This window comes from Lepisma saccharinum, chromosome 4, assembly GCF_977018435.1.
Source record: "Lepisma saccharinum chromosome 4, izLepSacc3.1, whole genome shotgun sequence".
NCBI lineage: Eukaryota > Metazoa > Arthropoda > Insecta > Zygentoma > Lepismatidae > Lepisma > Lepisma saccharinum.
In genome coordinates, this window is record NC_139232.1 from 44,815,668 (window position 1) to 44,838,232 (window position 22,565).

Sequence of the window (22,565 nt, forward strand, 5' to 3'; positions counted from 1 at the left end):
GCCATATATAAAGTTAATTCTGTAAGTTCTTGACAAGAATGAAGGCACAATTATGACTCTAATACAAATTTTCAGTCCATTCAAGACAATACATTCAAGTAAATCTTGTAAACATAGTTTACGTCTTGTGCCAACATTATTAAGAAATAATATTAAGCATCAATTTCCATTTGCTTTTATTATTATCGCTTGCACCCATTTTAACCTAATATTCCCACTGTTTCAAACATCCCTCATCAAGTGAGATCTGTGACCATCCTACTTAGGGTTACCAGATCGCTATATGGGAAATGTAGGACATGCTGTCCCAAAATGTAGAACATTAAGTCAAAATGTAGGACACAATACATTCTCAACAAATAATATGTATTTCTATAGAACACGTTAGAAAGTAATTTGAAAATGAGACTTTTCAGTATAAAATAATGAATTCTCAATGAATTTTTAAATGCAAAATTTCAAAACTTGCAATCATACTAAACAATGCACCTCTTACTACATGATTTAATTGGTACTTCTCAGAGGAGCTAATTTTTCTCAAAATTTCAGGTTTAGTCAAAATATATTTATGTTAGAGTGAACAGTCAAACTCTGAAATTATAGGGACTAGTACCAAACATTTTACAGACATTATGAAAAAAATAATTTCTCCCATGAGTCTGTTGTGCTGATGGTAACAAAAGTACTCTCTCAACATTTACATTACAACCTGTAATGGCAAACAAATATTCAGCAATTACCATAATTTGAAGTGGTTCTAGAGTTTAATCTTGAGTAGTTTTTAGTTCAATTAGAGGGTTTCTACCAAAATAACCAATCCAGAATTCTTGACTTTTTCTGGACTTTTCTTGACTGTGAAAGCCAGCTTGCAGAAGGTGGTTAGTTTCAAAATCTTGTTCTTTCAACCTGAGGGGGTTTGAAAAAAGTTCCGCTCACTGGTTTTTTTCGAATCGCCTATATAAGGGAAACGATTGAGTAACAGCGGTTGGCATTCTTACGTATTTTGGGCAAGAGGGAAGACCTTTGGACGGTTCTTTCGGTGCCGGTAGAGTGACTGAGCTAGTCAAATGGCTAGTGGTCATGGATCAACCATTTGCTTACATCGAAATACATAGATGTAAATAAGTCCACACAATTTTTTCTTGATTTGTTTGGTGACAAGCCAACGCATAGTTTTCGGTGGACATTTGTTTTGTATTATTCTTAGAGAAACGTCGTATCCGAGGGAATTAAGGGACGCATTTAATTGCAAGAATATGTCTCTCTGTTGGTCACAAGCCAAGTACTTTGTTTCGTGGAATTATTAGTTTAAATTTGTAGATTCAACACTGTCAAGGTGTCCGGTTTTTATTTAATCTGGGATTAACAGGGTGGAAATAGCCTCCTGACGCCCTGTGTAGAGGTGTCTCTACATAACGGTTTTCTGCATATGCGAAGAATGGGGCGTGTGTGTGTGTTGAAAACTGCTGTAGAGTATTCTTGACATTCTAAATTCTGGTCCCAACGACAGATGGAGCAAGAATTGTGAACTTTTCGATGCTTGTTTTTTATTCCAAGATGGCGTCCACTACTAAGGAGGTAAAGTGCACATTGTATGCAGGTATGTATGTGTTTTTGAATAGTAAAAGTTTAGAGATTATCATCAATCCTCTTTAGGGGAAAGAGTAATAACTACCAATTTACTTAGATGTATTTTTTCGTCAGTGCTTTCAGATTCTTCGTTTGCAGGGGCAGTTTTTTGCCGATGTAGAAGTTTCTATACATTCGGCCGTAATGTGTAAATTTCATGATGCTGAAAAAATTCACTTTCTAAATTTTTAGATGGAATCATGCGAAGAATTGGATTTAACTCTTCAGAAAAGAACCCTAATTTTTTTGGTGTACAGATTTATGTATGATAATAATGTTAATCAATATTCTACATGACTTGTATAGGTTCTATAGCAGTGTTGCCATTTTTCTCACAGATCATAGCAGTGTTGCCATTTTCTTTTTTAGATGGAATCATATGAAGAATTGCATTTAACTCTTCCAGAAATGAACACTAATTTTTGGTGTACAGATTTATGTATGATAATAATGTTAATCAATATTCTACATGACTTGTATAGGTTCTATAACAGTGTTGCCATTTTTCTTACAGATCATAACAGTGTTGCCATTTTTCTTGCAGATTGCAGTGTAAAAGAACCTATTACATACTTTCTGAAGTTTATTGATGATAATGTTTTCCACAATATGTGAGAGAAATCTGAGCAGACTTATTTCAGTACAACTGGACAAAGATTAAATACTTCCAAATCAGAGATGAATAAATTCTATGGAGTTTCAATGTACATGTCTTGTCTAAAGGTAGGTGTTTGTTCCGATATTCTTCTTGTTTATTTTATAAATTCAACCGTATGCTTTACATTGGAACATTGATCACCATTACTTCCTTCAGGAATGAATAATTTCACATTCCTTTGATTTTTTTTTAATATTTTGAAGTAAGTTTTAATACTTTTGAGCATCAAATGTGTACTTATTCTACTGAAAAGTACCCAGTTCACAGAAATATTTACGAATTTACAAGTTTAAATAATTTGCATGTAACATATTTTCAACTTTACATTTTTTTTGTGATTTTTTTAATATTAGTATTTTAACTGATTCCGAATTGTGTTTTTATACTTTCAGTATCCTGCCATGAGGATGTACTGGGCTCAAAGGACAAAGGTTCCAGTCATTGCCTGAACCGTTACGCTTAGCCTCAGTACAAAACTTAAAGTAGTCTTTGATGATGATGTGAGTGACCAGGCAAAAGAGGTGGATAAATTCTGGAAGGTGAGACCAACCACACATTGAATGGGTACGTTCAGGTTGTTTGCAGCTTCCAAGGCCTTCAAGTGTTTGCATTGATGAACATGGGAGGCATGGATTTGTGTGATCACATGATGTCTTTCTACGAGAAAATGTACTATCAGAGTAATATTTCATGTTATGGACTTAGCAGTAGCCAATGCATGGTTCTGTTACAGAAGAGAATGTTTGTCAAATGGCATTCCAACCAAGAACATTCTCAAGTCCCCTGATTTGAAAATATCAATTGCAACTGTGTAGCACACGATTTAAGTGTACAATTCGTGATAATGTGTTTGGTGAGTAATTATTCTTTTCTCCTCATGTGCCTCAATTGGGCTTCTAAGGACCATTTTCGGCCATTGCATCATCTCGAGAAACACTGACATCAACTGGCCCTCCCGTTCGCCTGACCTCACTGCGCTTGATTATTTTCTTTGGGGCTTTCTGAAGGACAAAGTGTATGTGAACAAACCACAAACATTACAAGAGCTCAAGGACAATATTCGTGCAGAAATACAGAATCTCAGACCAGAAGTGTTGACCCCTGTCATGCATCATATGCTACACAGGGACCGTATCTGTGAGGCCCATAATGGCGGGCACCTACCTGAGATTATATTCCATACATAAGTGTAAACAATCTCCCATCCTTGGTCTTCAAGTTTGTGAAATCTCATTGGAAACTAATGATCAATAAAAATGTTATTCACAGTTATAACCCCTTCGTGACTTTTGGTACACCCTGTATATGAATAATTAATGAAAAAATATTTTCCACCACAATCATTATATTGAACTTCAATATTTTATTGCATACAGCAATCGTGTAGAACAAAATATTGTCAGATTCGTAAGAAAAGTAAAAATGTGTCTTGAGTTTAATATATTAAAGTGTTTCATTTGTTACACCTTGAAGCCCAATGTAGAGAATACTCTACACCTCATTCTGCGCATGCGCAACAAAAATTTCACACAAGGTTGATATTTTCCTTCAAGTTGGTGCTCAATTAATGTGAATAACACAAATTTACTAAAAAAAGTATTCCCACAAACTCATGGGTCTCAGGAGGATAGAATCACCGCAGTTTTGATTTGTTTTATATAATTTCAAGAACAGTGCATTATTAATTGTTGTATTTTCAATTCAAGTTTAGTCTCATTTTTGCGTGGCAATTTTCATTATAATCCAGAAAGGGAGGGAATTAGAGAAACATGTCATGTATGCTAGTGACAAGCTAGATACATTATTGAACTATTACTGCTTGTCTAGGCTAGCGTACTAACCTCTCTCTTATACAATATATATGTATTACAGTGTTTCAATTAAAGAGGATCATGTCATTTCTTATGTGGGGGTTATTTCTTATGTAATTCTTTGTACATATTTAATCAACAAAATAAATAGTATTTTTATATATTTTTAAACTGAACGTCTGGGTATCATTGAAAATATAGAACTGAGTTTTCCCCTAATATCCATGGTAAAGAATATGGTAGTTATTCTATGTCTTTATATTCGATTGAATCGTTTTTGTTAGTTTTTATATGTTTTTGCATCTTATTTTGTCTGGGGAAAACAAGTAACAGGTCGAGCCAAGGCAAGTTACTCCCGGCAGAAGAGACGTAGAACAAAACAACCTGCTTTATCTATTAATGCATTCTGGACTGCATTTGGCAGACTAGCAAGGCTCTGGTGTCTGGACTCTCAGCCAGTATGATATTATGTGGGGCTTTGTGTCGGTTGTCCCTATATGTTTGTGACTGTCCCTTCATCCATCTTATCTTATCATCATTCATCCTCATCTTTGCAATTTGCCAAAGGGGCAGAAAAGTGAAATAAAATAAACTAAATCAACCAATCAGTGATTGTGATAGGAAAAAATTCTTGACCACAAGAATAATTTATTGCCTTTTTCTTGACTTCTTGAGATACTTCTTGATTTCTTTGCTTTTTCTTGACTTGCAAACATCCTGAATAACTTTGTTCTCTATATCCCTGCTTTACAATCAAAATATTGAATCAGTATAAACCCTAAGGCAAAAGAATCCACTCGGGCATTGAACAGTGACATCAGCAGTAAGTGGTCCCGAAAGTTTGTTCATTAATTGCTTCAGTTTTCCCATTTGTTTTCTAGCGGGACAAGTATTTTCTTTTTGGGCAATGACTGAATATCTATGTTCTTCTTAACAGTTCACATAGCCACTATTTGTAGATGTAAAATAATCTACACATTTATTTTTAGTGGTTTTTATTTTATTTTATCTGCGACATTTCGTTCTGGTTTCCCAGAACTTTTTCAAGCTACACCAAGATATACATACAACAACTGATGAATGACTGAATCAAAATAAATTTCACTATTGAGTTTGGAAGCACAGTAATTGAATTGTAACTTGCATGATTTTTTCTTTTTTCATATTTTCCTAATTAATATTATGTGATGCTCAAAATGTAGGACATTTATGATATTTTTCAAATTACTCCCGGATGCCGGACATAATGCTAAAATGAAGGACATGTCTGGGAAAAACCGGACATCTGGTAACCCTAATCCTACTATCAGATTCATCATACTTTAAGAAGACTGTTCGAAACATTGAAAATAGTTCTTTTTTAAAAAAATAAGGAAGAAAAAAGTAAGTGAAAAGTAATAAATTAATATTATTTCTTAATGCATTCAAGAGCTTAAACAATTCAAATTACTATCTCAAAGTAAGCAGTTTGAGAAACACCTATCTATACTACATGTCAGATTAAGTTATTATGATGGCCATACCTGTCAAAACTACTATCAAGTTCTGCCAAAGTTTTGGATGCTGCTTGCTTCTTCTCATGTTCAGCTTCATCAGGCAGGAGTTTACAGCCATCATCTTTGATATGTTCATTAATGTGGTCTTCACTATCTAAATATTTTGGTGTAATGTAGTTGGGAAGCAGTGTTGCATCAATATCTTTCAGTGATTCCACATGACTTTTCAAGCCTACTGGTCTAAATTTTCTATTACTGTTTCCTGTTTTTAATGAATTAGGACTTGCATCAACAATATCTTCATCTTCAGGCAGATACGAACAACCAGGATCACTCGGGCAATCTCTAATATTGTCTTTTCCTGGTCCTTGCAAACATTCACTATCAGCACAAGCAGAATCAGTAGTCTTCCTCAAACCACCATTGAACTCTTTCAGTTGAGACAAATCTTGCGTTTGTAAAAGCTGCTCTATAGAAATTCGAGCTTGGATCAATCTTTTCTTTTTCTTACCATCGCCAGAAGGTTGACTTCTTCCTTTCAGTGACAAAGACAGTTTTCTTTCAACAGGAGGCTGATTGATTTCAGCTAGTGGATGATCCGCTTTCAAATTTGTTTGTTCATTGCCTTCTTTCAGGGACAACACATTCCTATCTTTTGCACCTTGTTGCCCACTATTTTTTTCCAACAGAGATGGACTTTGCAAAGGTGATCTGGAATCACTTTCTGCTTGATTTCCTTTGTGTTCAGTTGTTGGTTTTATGTGCGCAAGAAGTCTTCGATTCACTCTTTCAGATTTTTTTGAAGAACCAATCTCGGGACTTCCATTTTCAAGTCGGACTGGGTTATTCTTTCTATCTGGAGTCACTTGAATCTTAATGTCTGGGTTTTCAAGGGATCCATCCTGTTCTGGCCCAAAATTCATGAATAGACATGAAGGAGCCAATGTTTCTGGAATAATCAGCTTCTCTGTTGCACACTTTTGTCTTTGATCATGTTTTAATTCAGAAGCATTATCCATGTCTACACTATCTGGAGCAAATACCTCAGGGAGGTACTTTGAAACTTCAGGTTTTTTCTGAAGCATGACACTGTTTGAAGTTGAGGGAGAAGGCTCTTTCTTTCCAACTTCATTCACACTAACACACATCCCACTGTCTGTCTTGAGTTTTTTGGCAGGAGTTTCCTCTCCTTTGGAATGCTCACGTTTACGAGGAGGAGATGGAGAATTTTCCTTATCATCTTCAATATTTCCAAGTAACATCTGAGAAACAAGGTTATAGGCTGGGTTATCATCTTGTGCTCCAAATCCCACATTCAATATTTTTGCTACATAAAAGGAGAAATAACAAGAAATTAGCAAACTTTTTGATCTTGTCGTAAATTACAATAATAAAAAATAAAATTGCTTACACACTACCTACGGATTTGGACTCATTTACAATTTTCAATTTGAGAAAACAACACACTTTCTTCTTCAGATCACCCAACATTTAAATACACATATCCCCACCACCATACCATCAAAAGTGATGAGGTACAGTTTTGTATGAGGTGCATATTTATTCCAATTCTGTAAAAATGTGAAAGAAAGAAGTTGTAGAGTTCTGGGTTTTTTACTTCTTCTCATGTCATAGTGTTAAGTGGATCTCTAAATTGGGTGCTTAGATACATACACCTTTAATAAATATGTTCCAACTTCCATTTACTTCATGTGAATAATCAAAATGTTTGCTCTTCAACTTCTATTTTTCAACAACCTGAGCATTTTTTGTAAAGGTCAGTTTCTCTTCAAACTTTCTTCTCATTAATTTGTTTTGTGCAGTTATATTAAGTAACATGTTATTATATTACTTAAGGTGAAGAGGGACAATTACGCACCAGTTGTGCATTTATTTCAATATAGTCGGATTGGGCACTGCTATTTAAAAAAGGGTTTAGTATGCAAGAGAGTATGAATTTCTCTCCATGTTGCAAGTGGAAACTGTTTTTCAAGTTGATTAGTAAGATAGACACAATTCTTGAAAAATATGATTAATAAGTATTTACAGAATCCCATGTATTCCTTATGGGAAATCAACTTCAAGTTACAGCTAATCAAATGGGAGTTTCGAGTTTTCCTTCTACTATGACATAGTTCAACGTGTCCTTTTCCATCCTTGTACTTTTCCATGTCATTGGATGTTTGATATTCCCGAGAGAACGAATAAAATAATGGCCCCATAAACCTAATGCATTTCTCCTTGCCTCCTACGGCCATCCTGGCAGTGTTGCCAAACCTGATGTGCATAAAAGAATTAAATTTCACCATTAATACAGCTAACGATGACTTTCAAGGAGCTAGATTATTGAAGGCTGCATAAAGTGCCTCCTAGGGTAATTTTAGGTGTCAGAGGGGTGCTATTACCATTAGCTTTAAAGGGATGGCAATTTAATCTTAGTTTTCACCACCTAGATTTGGTGGCATCACCCATCTCAATAATCCAATGATGCTCATATGAAATCGAAAATAAAGGATTCCCAGATAACAATATTGTCATCTTCACCTTATGCACGACACAATATATAAAAATAGCTGGGGAGGTAAGAGGGGGTGGGTGACGCAGTCTATATATGAATATCACGTCACGTGCAAAATGTACACTCATGGCAAAAGTTGGTCTTTATGGGCTGGAGCCAGTGGTGGCATGATAGTGGGTCAGAGGGCAGGTGCCAAAGTTCAAACCCAAACGAGTGCACGAAAGAGCCAGATCTGGCTCCAAAAGAGCGAAGTTGGTAACAGTGATTGGCAGCTGCCCCAGAGAGAAAGACCTAGGGGAAATTCTAACTTCTGTCCAACATTAGGCAAGTTAGATCTCATGCAACTCCTTATGTTTCAAGCAGACCTCATCCTTAATTACCATTACATAACATTACAAATAAAAAATGTACTACATAAGGAGCAGCCCTGTAGCTAGATATTTTTGCACCCTAGAATGGCTTGTACTGACTGACCGAATTGTTGTTTTAAGTCCACTTTATGCACAGTAAGGCTAATCGGGACTGGACCTACAGTTTAAAGTGGGATCCGAACCACTTGTGCCTCCACCGGTATCGAGAATGGTTTGTAGTTTGCTCCCCCCCAACCCTACACTGGCAAGCAAACACGTACTTTTTTGTGTGCATCCCTCAATATTTTCTTCTATGCCATTGTTTGTTATACACTCTGTAAAGAAAAAAATAGCATCACTGTATTCCTATTACGAATGTTGAAATGTTTTGAATTCACATCTATTTATCTTTGCTGCACAAATCGAAATCAATTGATTGAATCACTTGTCTGGTATCAGAATGTTAAGGAACATTATTCTTTTCTTTGTTTAGTATAGGTATTTCCGCTAGAGGGCTTTATAATGAATTGATGCAGTCCTATTGGTGGGAGTTTGTCATACGCTTGTTACTAGTGGCGCTCCTGACATGCTGTATGTTGCTAACTGTATTTATTATTGACAATTTGGTTATGTTATCATTATTTTGAAGTGGTATCTAGAGCATTTAGCATGTTTTTTTTATTATTATTATTTTTTTTAAATGGTTAGAAAGTAAGACTTTCCCACTCAAGCAAGGAATCTTCCTTGCTTTATATAAGGATGGACATTCTCAGAGAAAAATTGGGCGACAACTTCAGTTAGCCACTGCCTGAAAAAGCACGAAATATAACCAAGCAGTCACTATTGGCAGAAAGAAAAACACGGCACTGAAGAACAGAGGAATGAATGCCAAATTGCAATTAGACTTCAAAATGAGGTAGGACTTATCTCTAGCGATACTAGTGTAATGTCCCAACTAAAAGAACAGGGTGCTTCTAAAAAAAATTATGTAAATAACCAGACTAACTGAAGCACATAATAAAGCTGGACATGAATTAGTCAGATGTTACATTCATGGACTGGTACAAGCTGGCACTATGTGATATTTTCAGATAAAAAATGATTCAATTGTTGGACAATGACAGCTGAATGAAATTGTGGATGCGAAAAGGAGAGGAACTTCAAAATTCTTCCATTTCACAGACTCAAAAGCTTTGACACAGTGTTATGATGCTATTCTGTGAAAGGTATTGGCAGAATGCATATTGGTACAAGTGCTGTTAATATCTGCATATCCATAACTAGAAAGTTTCACAAACTGTTCAAGATCACTCTTCTGGGCAGAATTTGGACTACTTTAATTCAACCTGTCACTGTGCACAGTTGGTGAATACCGTATTTACGCGTGTATAATACGCACCCTCGTTTTTGATGGGGAAAAGCAACAAAAAATATATAACGTATATAATGCGCACTACAATTCAGGTAGGTCCCAAAAATGGCTTTCTTAGTGTCTGACTAACATTTATGTATTTCATTTAAAATTAATCAGTAGATCATAAAAACAAGCTTTTCCTTGCTTTCGTAGCTATTGCATTCACCACGCGACCTTGAACTTCCAAATGTTAGGCTTTTCATAGGAGAGGAGGGAGCAAAGTTATCAACTGCCCGTTCAAGGTCACAGTGCTTGATGCTTACAATAGATGGATGACATCAATTCAGCATGAACTCACATCAAGCGGGAGGGTGAAACGTGCGTTTCTGCCGATTGTTTGTGAATGGGTTTGTGAGGCATGGAACTCCATCTCCCTGGAAATGGTGATCAAAAGTTTCCAGGTAACGGGAATATCAAACAAGATGGATGGAAGTGAGGACATTTCAGACAGCTTGTATTAGTAACTGGGAGTGAAAGACGAAATTAAGTGTAAACGTTATTTATTTATTTACGTGAGTCAAGCTGCAATAGTGCAGTAAATATACAGTAGTTATTTCTATTTGGTAAGTGGTGACGTCAGGGACGTCGTTAGGGGGGGGGGACAGAGGCACTGGCCCCAGCAAACGTCCACGTGACACCGAGAAACTGTTCTGTATTTGCTGGAAATTTTACTTCGATGACAAATATTGCAAAATAATTCTTCAGTAAATTTTGCTTGCAGTTTGAAACACTTCTTCAATTTTCAGTAGCACAAACCCAAGCAAGGCATTTCTTTCTTATTTCCCTGTATCTTGCTTGTTGAACACAAACAGATGTATTGGGAGAGGATGCAGTTAATGGTTTTGTGGTCCGCCCTGGTCAGGGAAGTCTGAGACCTATAGAAAATGCTCTTTTCCTCCCTGCTGCACACCAGATCCAGGATCCCCCCAAAACCCGCACTTTCTCTTCATCTGGCCCTGCACTAGCTCCATGGGCACCGAAAGGATGACACAAACAGGAAGATTTAGGTACGGGTGGCTAGAACTTTCTGCGTTAATTATTATATGGTTCAGAAAAGATATCCACATGTGTTTCAAATTCCAAGAACAGAATTCTATTGCTTGTCCCTTTTTTGGCACGGGAATGAATGATATAGCGATTCTTCTCACATGCACTCTACCCTCCTGCTAATGACCTGCCCTGCAAAGGAGGAAAAAGCCACTTTCTGAAAATTCGGAGAAACATCGAAGCAGTCGGTTCATCTGTTGATTTGGTGAACAACTGATATCTGTCCAATAGTTTGAAGTATGGGTTTGTGGTCTGATCGGTGGTTAACTTCTGTAAACGTGAGAAGATAGAATCACGAAGTGTTTGTGATCTCGTTTTCCTACATCGTGAGTGAAATGTCGAATGATAAGCTGCCAGATTGTCTTCCTCTGGAAACAATGGATCAGGATCGACTGATCGACCAAATGTCCAACATATAAAGAGTCTGACTACCACACAAGATCCTGGGTTCAACTTCCAGGGTGGTTGATCTCATGTATAATGAAGAATAAACCATGTTTCAATCAAGGAAAAAAACTAGGTATGTAGCAATTTTATTTACAGCCGTCTGCATGCTCTATAAGTATTATGTTACAAGTATATATTTCTGACTTTCTGTGATTTTTCTTCTTTTAGCCTTCACCTGCAAATGCGGGGCAAGGTTGGCTAGACATACAAATATAATTATAATATAATAGATATATAATATAATCATGAGTTATGGAGAAGCAAATTACTTATCAACCATTTTCTGTTTCTATTTGTTGTGCTGTTGTTAACAATGTGCACTACGATGCCAGGGGTCCTGGGTTCGAATCCCGGAGTGGGCGTGTGTGTTCTTTATGATGGTCCTCTCATCAATTTCACATCACTCATTATCATCACCATCTTCACGATTAGCCAAAAAGTGTCAGAAAAGCGAAGTAAAATAAACCAAATCAATCATTTATACAGGGTGTTTCTAAAGGTCGTTTACAACGCTTGGGAGGTGATTCCTCACACGAAAACAAGCAAAAAGTCTAAGTTCCATTTTTACGACTGAGGCTTCGTTTCCGAGATAGGAGCCTCGCAAAAGGTGACAAAGTGAACGTCACACCTAACTGGGACGAATACTATCACAGATAGAGAGGCGGTTCCAAGGGAATCATAAAGGAATCGTATGTGCTCAGTCCGGAAGTCACTATGAAAAGTTCACTGCACGCATGCGCAATGGAGTCCTCAAAGGAATTGGGGATTTCCAGCAACAACAATGCATGGAAAAGGTATGTAACGCAGCAAGAAGGACCGTGACAATGAGAAATGCATTCAAGACAACACATCCCGACCTCAAACATCAAAACATGACCACCGAACACAAAATCCGAAAAGTTGAGCACGGTTGCATACCCCAGTTACACGCGAGGAATGAACGAATCATGTCATGTGGCATACGAGAGACAGGAGGAGGGAAAGAAAAACACAATATCAGATGATTGCGACAACGTGTATTTTTACACGCGACAACTGCGTAATATCCCCCCCCCCACACACACACACAACAAACAACAAATGCTACAATATCTTACGCACAGACAGTCCGTGTCACTGTACACCAACTGAAGATGTCACTTTCACCACACAAAGGGGGTGGGGAGCAATACCAAAAGTGTTCTCACTGGTATTTGCCGAGGGCAATAATCACAGACGGTTTTCAAAATGTCTGCCGTTTACTTCTACGCAGAGATGACAGCGACGAATCAAGGATTGTCGAGTACGAGCAAACAAGCCAGGTGTATCTGCTACCGTCGCGGCGGCGACGTTGATGCGAGCAACGAGGTCCTCAGCTGATGTGACAGGTGTGTCGTATACGAGGGTTTTCATTTCTCCCCAGAAGAAAAAATCGAGAGGGTTGAGATCTGGCGACCTCGGTGGCCAAGGCACAGGCTCATCCCTACCAATGAACCTATTGCGAAACACGTCATGCAGGAAATGTCGTACATTACGATCGAAATGAGCTGGTGCACCATCGTGTTGGTACCACATTTCTTGCCGCAGTGCCAAAGGTACGGTCTCCAACAGTTCAGGCAGAACCTCACTAAGAAATGCATGATACGTGCGACCATTCAGGCGAACAGGGAGAATGTATGGTCCAATTAAATGATCATGTACTATCCCGCACCACACATTCACTGAAAACCTGTGCTGGTGATGGGCCACAAAAAGTGCATGTGGGTTGTCAAAGTCCCATACATGACTGTTTCTACTATTGAAGACATCCATCCTGGTGAAAATGGCTTCATCTGTCCACAATACGTTTGCCCCGAAGTGAGGGTTTGTGTCCAGCTGATGCAACAACCATTGGCAAAACTCCATACGAGGGCGAAAGTCACGAGGTAACAGTTCTTGTACTTTCTGCAGTTTAAAAGGGTGCATTCCTTCATCTGACAACACTCGCCAAACATTCACATGAGACGTGTTTCGTGCCCGAGCGAGCACTCGCGTACTGGTGCCAGGATGTTCTGCGACCGCTGTTAACACATCTTCTGCAAACTGATGTGTGCGTACACTTCGGGGTCTTCCAACTTCTTGTCGCGGTGGTAACACTGACCCTGTTTCACGCAGTCGACTGTCCACTACCTGAAAGAAGGTGTGAGACGGTAAACGTCTATGTGGAAAGTGTTCTCCATAAAGACGCCTTGCCTCACGGCTATTACCACGTGCCTCCCCATACATGAGATGCATGTCTGCTAGCTGCTGGGTCGTATACGCAGCCATCTGTGTAATAGGGAGCTGGAACTGCAAAGTATTGTTTTTGTTTAACACTGGCACACTGCACAAATTGGCCGTATCACCGTACGAACACCACAGACCAATTGTTGCGATACTTGACTTGCCCACTCCACCACGTCAACTTCTTTCAATGCAACATACTAGTACTCTTCAATGCGTATGACAACCTAGAGCGAACTGCTGATCATATCCCAGCACCTGCAACACGACTGGAACGACTGCCGGAGAGAACCAACCCTTCGAGCTCCTCTCGCGGGAACAGCAGTCATGAAGGTCAAACGTAGACTACGAGAGCCAGACTTGCCTGTGCAGCGCTTCCAAAACTGGTCTCTTTTACGTCACAATGATCGCGTGCGAATACTTTTGGTATTGCTCCCCACCCCCTTTGTGTGGTGAAAGTGACATCTTCAGTTGGTGTACAGTGACACGGACTGTCTGTGCGTAAGATATTGTAGCATTTGTTGTTTGTTGTGTGTGTGTGGGGGGGAGGGGATATTACGCAGTTGTCGCGTGTAAAAATACACGTTGTCGCAATCATCTGATATTGTGTTTTTCTTTCCCTCCTCCTGTCTCTCGTATGCCACATGACATGATTCGTTCATTCCTCGCGTGTAACTGGGGTATGCAACCGTGCTCAACTTTTCGGATTTTGTGTTCGGTGGTCATGTTTTGATGTTTGAGGTCGGGATGTGTTGTCTTGAATGCATTTCTCATTGTCACGGTCCTTCTTGCTGCGTTACATACCTTTTCCATGCATTGTTGTTGCTGGAAATCCCCAATTCCTTTGAGGACTCCATTGCGCATGCGTGCAGTGAACTTTTCATAGTGACTTCCGGACTGAGCACATACGATTCCTTTATGATTCCCTTGGAACCGCCTCTCTATCTGTGATAGTATTCGTCCCAGTTAGGTGTGACGTTCACTTTGTCACCTTTTGCGAGGCTCCTATCTCGGAAACGAAGCCTCAGTCGTAAAAATGGAACTTAGACTTTTTGCTTGTTTTCGTGTGAGGAATCACCTCCCAAGCGTTGTAAACGACCTTTAGAAACACCCTGTATATTTCTATATTATGCCGCTTTTCTACCTCTTGCCTTAAATGCAACGATGAGGATGAATGATGAGCCGAAGGAATGGCGATGGAACAGACATGATACAACCATACTTGTCCAAGGTCCGAACCTTGGACCTCTGGTTTCGTAGCATGTTATACTCAGTGGAATTCTTAGGAAGAAAACTGTAAAAGTAGGGTGAAAAGAAGCAAAATTGTACTATGCATAAAAAGCCATGTTTAGGTCTTCTAAAGCCTTACAATTATAGAGTTTGTGTTTTAAGTCCACTTTATGCACAGTACGGCTAATCGAGGATTTGAACCACTATGTGCCTCCACCAGGTATTCAACCTGGGACCCCTTGATTACAAGGCTGCGACACTACCACTGCGTCATCGAGGAGGCCGAGAAAAACAATTAGTCAGTAAAATTAATATTGAAGGACAAGCCTGCAAAGAGTTCTTTCATTCGGTTGCGCGTGGTCATCACATCGAGTCCCACAGTTTCGAGAGCAGAATTTGCTTCCATATCGCTTTGAAGTATTTTCCAAATTGTCCTCATGATGTTGGAACAGCACAGAAATTTTGGAACTAATACAAGCAGGCACGTACCCAGGGAAGGGGCTTGGGGGCTGCAGTCCTTTCCCGAAACAGGAATAAACATCTTGTACATGGTTAGTTGCAATATACCAAGAAATTCATCTTCAGCATATTTACCCCTCCCCCCAACCTTTTCGCCTTTAGATGGTGGCTGCCGATAAGGGATAAGTCCCTTCCGAAATCAAATTCTGGCTACCGGCGTGACCACCAGGGATCGAACCTTGAACCTTTCAATTGATTGATTAATTGAACTGGTGTTTTAAGTCCACTTTATGCACAGTAAGGCTAATCAGGACTGAACCTACAGTTTAAAGTGAGATCCGAACTACTATGTGCCTCCATCGGGAATTGAACCCGGGACCCCTTGTTGAACCTGCCGAACTTAAGACGAGAGCGTAATTATTTGAGCATGTGGGATCTTTGTTTTATCCAGTGCCATCATACGAGGGTGGTTCAATAATTATTGTCCCTGACATATAAGCAGTATTATTTTCCCACAAAGTCCCCTTTCACAGTAATGCACTTCTTCCACCTATGCTGTAAAGCCACTATGCCAGCTTCAAAGAATGTCTGTGGCTGAGCCGTGAGCCATTCTTCCGCAGCGTCCATAACAGCAGCATTTGAGGGAAAATGCGTCCCCTTGAGGTGCTCCTTCAACTTCGGGAACAAATGAAAGTCACTAGGGGCGAGGTCGGGTGAGTAGGGAGGGTGTTCCAACACATGGAAACCAGCAGCATGGATTACGGCACCAGTAACATGGCTTCTGTGTGCTGGAGCATTATCGTGGTGAAACAGCACTTTTCGCCGCAACATCCCACGCCGCTTCTCTTTGATTGGTTCGCGTAACTTAGGGATTAGGGGTGCATAATAGTCCCCAGTAATAGTGTGTCCCACCAGGTAGTCAATAAGGAGCACACCCTTCGCACCCCAAAAAATTGTGGCCATAACCTTGTGTGTTGATGCTTGCACCCTGAATTTACGGGGGGGAGGTGAATTGCTGTGCCGCCACTCCATACTCTGTCGCTTGGACTCGGGATCATAGTGGTGGAGCCATGTCTCATTCACTGTCACAAATCTATCACAGAACTGCTTCAGGTCTGCCCCCATCAGCTCCAAACCAGCCCTTGAACATTGAACTCTGTCTTTCTGTTCTTCACAGGATAACATTTTGGGGACCCATCGCGCTGACACCTTTCTGAATCCCAAGTGTTCATGCACAATGGTTTCCACTGAGCCTACAGACATTTGCATGATGTCTGCTAACTGTTGCACCGAGATTCTTCTGTCAGCCATAATCATGTCATGCACAGCATCAATGTTTTCTTGGGTGGATGCTGTTGTTGGAGGACCAGCACCAGGGGCCTGTTGACAGCTTTCCCTGCCGCAACGGAAATCGCAGCACCATTTTTTTACCACCTGGTAGGTAGGAGTCTCATCACCCAACACACTGACCATGTCCTCATGAATCTCCTTTGGGCTTAGCCCCTTTTTCTGGAGGTACTTGATGACAGATCGTTGTTCGGTTTTCTCCATTTTTCAAACTAAGTGCCACCTCTCTCACATAAAACGAGAAAAACAAATTTACTATAGCACCTACGATTCTGAAATTTTGCATATAGGCATCTAAGACATTAGGCTACAATATCCCCATCATTCATTGCAATTCACATCCTTTAAGTATGCCGGGGACAATAATTATTGAATCGCCCTCGTATATTCAGTTTTCCACACACAAATAAGATTAATTTTAAGAAATTAAACGTGTGCATAAAATTTCTTATCGTCATCATTTCCCAAGTGAACAATCAGATGCTATAGAAGACTCGGGACCGCCCTATAGAATAATGCTTAACGCGGTCGCCTTGAACTAAGACATACCGCATTCGATTCCGGTATGAACTGTATACATGAGATACCTAGCTTGAACTCATTACACACACATTTCATATTTGCACATACTTGTAAACCTGGTTCCAGCACTTTATATCTAAAACCATGAAAAAGGGTTTTATCTACTTCTCAATTTTCTTCGAGCAAATTTACAAATCTAAAGACTAAATAACATTGTTCTTGGTGTATCAGCCATTAAGTTAATGAGTTCATTCTGCATTTAGTTTCCCGAATAATGACTGTCGATTTCGCGAGACTGTTGGGGGCTACAAAAGAAAATGATGTTCTTTTCCAATTTATTGATTCATTGAGTTGGTGTTTTAAGTCCACTTTATACACAGTAAGGCTAATTGGGACTGGTTCTACAGTGTAAAGTGGGATCCGAACCACTATGAGCATCCACGGGGTATCAAACCCAGAACCCCCTGATTAATAGGCGACGATGCTACCATGCACCACCGAGGAGGTCCTTGCTCCTTTCCTTTCCAAGACTATATATATATATTTGGTATAGGAATTAATTCGTGCACCTGGACAAGAGATGGCGTAACGAGCGTATCATCCCACAGTTCCGTGTATCCACAGATGCGTTGAAAACTCCTGTCAGCGCGCATCGTTCGTAGTATAGGGCAGTTGATTGACGTGTCAACAACAGCATTTTGTAGCCAACTGAACATGGCGCAGAGAAACACAACGCCGTTGGTCTCATGCATCTGCTGCATGGCCATGTGAAAATATGTAAACAAACTAACAAGTGGCCCACTTGACCGTCAGTACCACGGCATGTAAGACTTCTCAGGTGCCTGAGAGAACTGCCTTTACGCAGAGCAAGTTTTGATAGCAGGTCCATGAGATCGTGTTAGTTCATAGCAAGCAGTCGTAGTGGTAAGAGCGAAGATTATGGTGTTCACAAACATAGAAAAAGCGGACATGATCCTGATTTATGGGGAATGCCGAAAGAATGCCTCAGTAGCCTACCGTGTGTACGCAGAGAGATATCCGGATAGACGACAGCCATCTCGACGTCTGTTTGGTAAGTTACTTATTAAATTAAGAGACACCGGAAGTGTAACACCACGATGCACGTGTGCGGAACAAGCCAACTACAGGTGAGGCAGGTGCAACAAATGTTCTCGCCGCTGTTGCTGTGAATCCGCACGTTAGCTCCCGTGAAATTCCCAGGGATGCTGGGATGAGTCAGCGAAGTGTATTGTGCATTCTGCACACACACAAGTTTCACCCATATCATATCTCGCTCCATCAGGAACTTCACGGGAATGATTTGGTGGACCGTGTTCGGTTTTGCACATGGTTGTTACGACACGACACACCCGATTTGTCACGTATCCTCTTCACTGACGAGGCAACTTTTACCAATCATGGAAATGTCAACCTAAGGAACATGCACTATTGGTCGGTGACAAATCCACATTGGCTTCGCCAAGTGGAACGCCAGCGCCCATGGAGTGTGAACGTGTGGTGTGGTATATTGGCCCTTTTTTTATACAAGGGACACTGAATGCTGACCGATACATACAGTTTTTACAACATGAACTGCCTGTACTATTGGAGGACATACCACTTCAGACAAGGAGGGACATGTGGTACCAACATGACGGGTGCCCAGCTCACAGTGCAAGATGCGATACAGCATGTGTGGAAAATACATTTCAAAATTGTTGGATTGGACGTGGATGGCCTGTCAAATGGCCGGCTCGTTCCCCAGATTTGACACCGTTAGACTTTTTCCTGTGGGGAAAGCTGAAGGACATTGTCTACCGGGATGTGCCAACAACTCCAGAGGATATGCAACACCGCATTACTGTGGCCTGTAGGGACATTCCCTACGAGATGCTACATTCTGTGCAACGATCTTTGCGTGGGCGCCTCGTTGCCTGTATCGCATCTGACGGCCACCACTTTGAACACACACTTTGACAGGTTTTCGCTTCTTACGCAGTGGTTCTTCGACATACTGTCATGGTCATTTTCATTATGCTGTAACACTGTCAAATACATGGTGCTGACGATGTCTACTGTATTTTTTCTTCCTTTAACACGTTCTGTCTTCATCTTGTCCAATGGCTTCCGACAACTCATACTTGTACATGCCGTGGTACTGACGGTCAAGTGGGCCACTTGTTAGTTTGTTTACATATTTTCACATGGCCATATCTTCGTTCCTATGTGCAGCAGATGCATGAGACCAACGGCGTTGTGTTTCTCTGCGTGTGCTCTTTTATATTATGCATGTTATTGTATATCGTTCCACTTAAAAAAATATGACTTTGCTCCAGATGCCCCATTTGTCGATATTTTTCGACCCACCCCATACCTCCGATTTAAGAGCCCCATTTGATATTATTGTTTCCCGCAAACCTCACATCGCTACTGTTTCTGGTTTCTTCGCTATTTCAGGTGGTACTTTTAGGTGCCTCACACGGTATATATAATGTATGTATACAGTATAGGCCTATATGATGTATAAATAGTTTGTTAATTTATAATAGTTTGATAGAAAATATCTTACATTTGGGCCCCCTCAAACTGATCAACCTAGCTACGTCCCTGGGTGACGTAATTATTTTACCTTCATATTTGTTACACTCAACTCTCGATACAACAACCTTTCGCAGTTCCCGGGAAAAGGTAGTTATTTCGAAGGGGTCGTTATTGGAATTTGCACCAATAACGATTATTGGGCAGAATGAATGTTGGATTTAATACGGGTCTACAGGAGCATTGTCTGTTACAAGATGAACTGGTAAGATAAGATCTCTCGGAAGATCTTACCTCTCTAGGCAGAAAACCTCACACATTCGATAACATTTTGTCAATTTTTTCCCGTGAATTGCCGGCTCTGAGAAATAAATACAAATTTCATTTTTTTTTTTTTAAGAACGGTATAAAAATCGGATATCCAGTTATTGCAAAGTAGTGTGTATAAAGTTTAATTTTTAAAAAAATAGTACAAAAATAGCATAATATTCTTCGAAGCAACTCGTGACAATACAAAAATATATGGTTGCAAGGTAAAAATTTTCCCACCTTCTTTTCTGGCTGTTTCTGACGGGTACAAAATGGTACATAAATAGTACAATATTTTGATGTGGATAACTTAGCCGAAATCAATGATGAGGTTGAGACGTTACTATGTAACCCCAGAATTGATTTTTGTTTTTCGACGGTAAATTGAGTGGTACAAAAATTATTTTTAGCATTTTTGAGTAGTATAAAAATAGTACAAAATTTGGCAAATGAGGTTTTGATGGTACAAAATTATGAGGTTACAAAGTAACGGAGCTGTCGCCAAGCACCCTGCATGATAATTATAGATAGATCAGTAAAATTATTTGAACTTTTACTGATAAACCAATGTCGTTATTGGCTGATAGAAATAAATCTGGTGCATTCCTAGTTTCATATTCATAAACCAAAAAAAATCATTGCAATACATTCAACTGTAGTCTATTTACAAAAATGTAAATCAGCATAATTATCAGCAATTTTACCAATCGCGATATACTTTTTTTTATAATTTTCCTTGATCAAATTGAATTTTTTTTTTTCAGTTGTTTTTTATTGTGTAATTAAAGAGCACTCTATGCATACCTATTGATTTCATTCTTTCATTTGCATTGCTGAACTTTCGCTTGTATAAGACAACATCTTTCCTCAATTCATCACATCTCTTACATGGCATTGAACGGAACCTGAAAAAAAAAAAATAGTATATATCAAATGAAATTCATTACAATAACATTATTTTTGCCGGTATATGTGTCACAGTAACATTATGTACCTAGGTAGGTAAAAAGAACTAATGATTAACAAAAAACAAAAATGAATCAATATTATATCAGACAAAAAACAGCATTATGTGGACAAATCAAGAGAACATGGAAGCAGATAATTATGGACAACGATGGAGTGTGTGGTTTCTTTGGACGGAAGGAGCAGCTGATTCTTGATTTTGATTTGTTGCTTTAAGTCCACTTTATGCACAATAAGGCTAATTGGGACTGGACCTACAGTTTAAAGTGGGTTCCGAACCATTTGTGCCTCCACCGGGTATCGAACCTGGGACCCCTTCATTACAAAGCGATGACGCTACCACTGTGCCATCGGGGAGGCCCTGGAGCAGCTGATTCGGACAGCTACATGAGCTTAGCAGCCATGTGTGGGAATGTAGCACAAAGTTGCAGAACTGTGTTTCACTGGATATAGGTCTTCAAAAAGTGGCAAGGATTGTGCTGTAAGAAGCAAAAACAGTGGGCATCCGGCAATTGCATGCAAACCAGACAAGATCCACCATGTGACCAACTTCATAACAGGCGGACCACATGAACTGAATGACACAACAAGTCTGTCTGCACACCATCATCCACCAGGACTTGAAGATGAAAAAGGTCCCCATTCTCTTGACACTGAGTTAAAGTAGCAGCATGTATAGACATGTCAATAGTTGATGCAGCTGTACAGCGTGGACCCAGTGAAGTTCTTTGAGCATCTGTCACTGTCGATGAGTCATGCTTCTGACATGAGATGATTGAAAAGAAATGCCAATCCATGGAAGTGGAAGCATGCTGGGAGCCCTTGACCCAAGAAGCCATGACGGGGACTATTTGTCAAGAATCAAATGGCGACTGTATTCTAGGATCAGGAGGAGATCCTGCTATTGGCTACTCCCCCTGTTGAGTCCATGAACAGTTATCAGTACTGCAATTCAATATGGCAAATCTTCCGATTCAATCAGCAATGGGGGCACAGCATGCGTCTCCAACATGACAATGCCTGAGCACACAGTGCCACACCATTGCCTGCCCCATGCTTCACATTAGCCACATCTTGCACCTAGAGACAATGCTCTGTTTGACGCAATGAAAGAGGCAGTGCAAGTGAAACATTCACTTCCAACAACAAAGCATCAGTTGGTCGTCCAGAAGAGGTCGCAGGATACCCCTAAAAATGGTGTGCCATGGAACCATGAAAACTGCTAGATCAATGGCAAAAGTCCATAGACATTGGCAGGGAATACCTCTAATTTAACATGCACTCACTTTGTTTCAAATAAATTGCTAGCCTGAAGAAAAAATTGATGTGACATTCATTTTTCAATGACCCAAGCATGATACTTTTCCACCTCTTTACGTTAACTGAAACAATAGCCTGTGAATCAACTCATGATGTCACAGAAGGTTCAAGGTTCAATATTCAACCTACCCATGGATGTTCTCTTGTGATGTAACTTAACTCTGGAGCATTTGAGAACCAAGCAGCAGCTTCTTTCAGTGACACATAATCAGTTCCATCGAGTTTTAGAGACTGTAGTCCAGTGGTTCCCAATCTTTTTCTGC

At 39.8% G+C, this 22,565-nt stretch overlaps 1 protein-coding gene across 1 annotated transcript in view; it reads right to left on the minus strand.

Annotated features, from left to right (window-relative positions):
* The window catches only part of CtIP (CTBP-interacting protein), an 86,333-nt gene that overhangs the window by 21,611 nt on the left and 42,157 nt on the right, over window positions 1-22,565 (minus strand). The window contains exons 4-5 of the mRNA XM_083121634.1: window positions 20,821-20,921; window positions 5,622-6,921 (exon numbers count right to left, since the gene is read on the minus strand). Of these exons, the coding sequence (XP_082977760.1) occupies window positions 5,622-6,921; window positions 20,821-20,921 (1,401 nt within the window). The remainder of the gene's footprint in view (window positions 1-5,621; window positions 6,922-20,820; window positions 20,922-22,565) is intronic.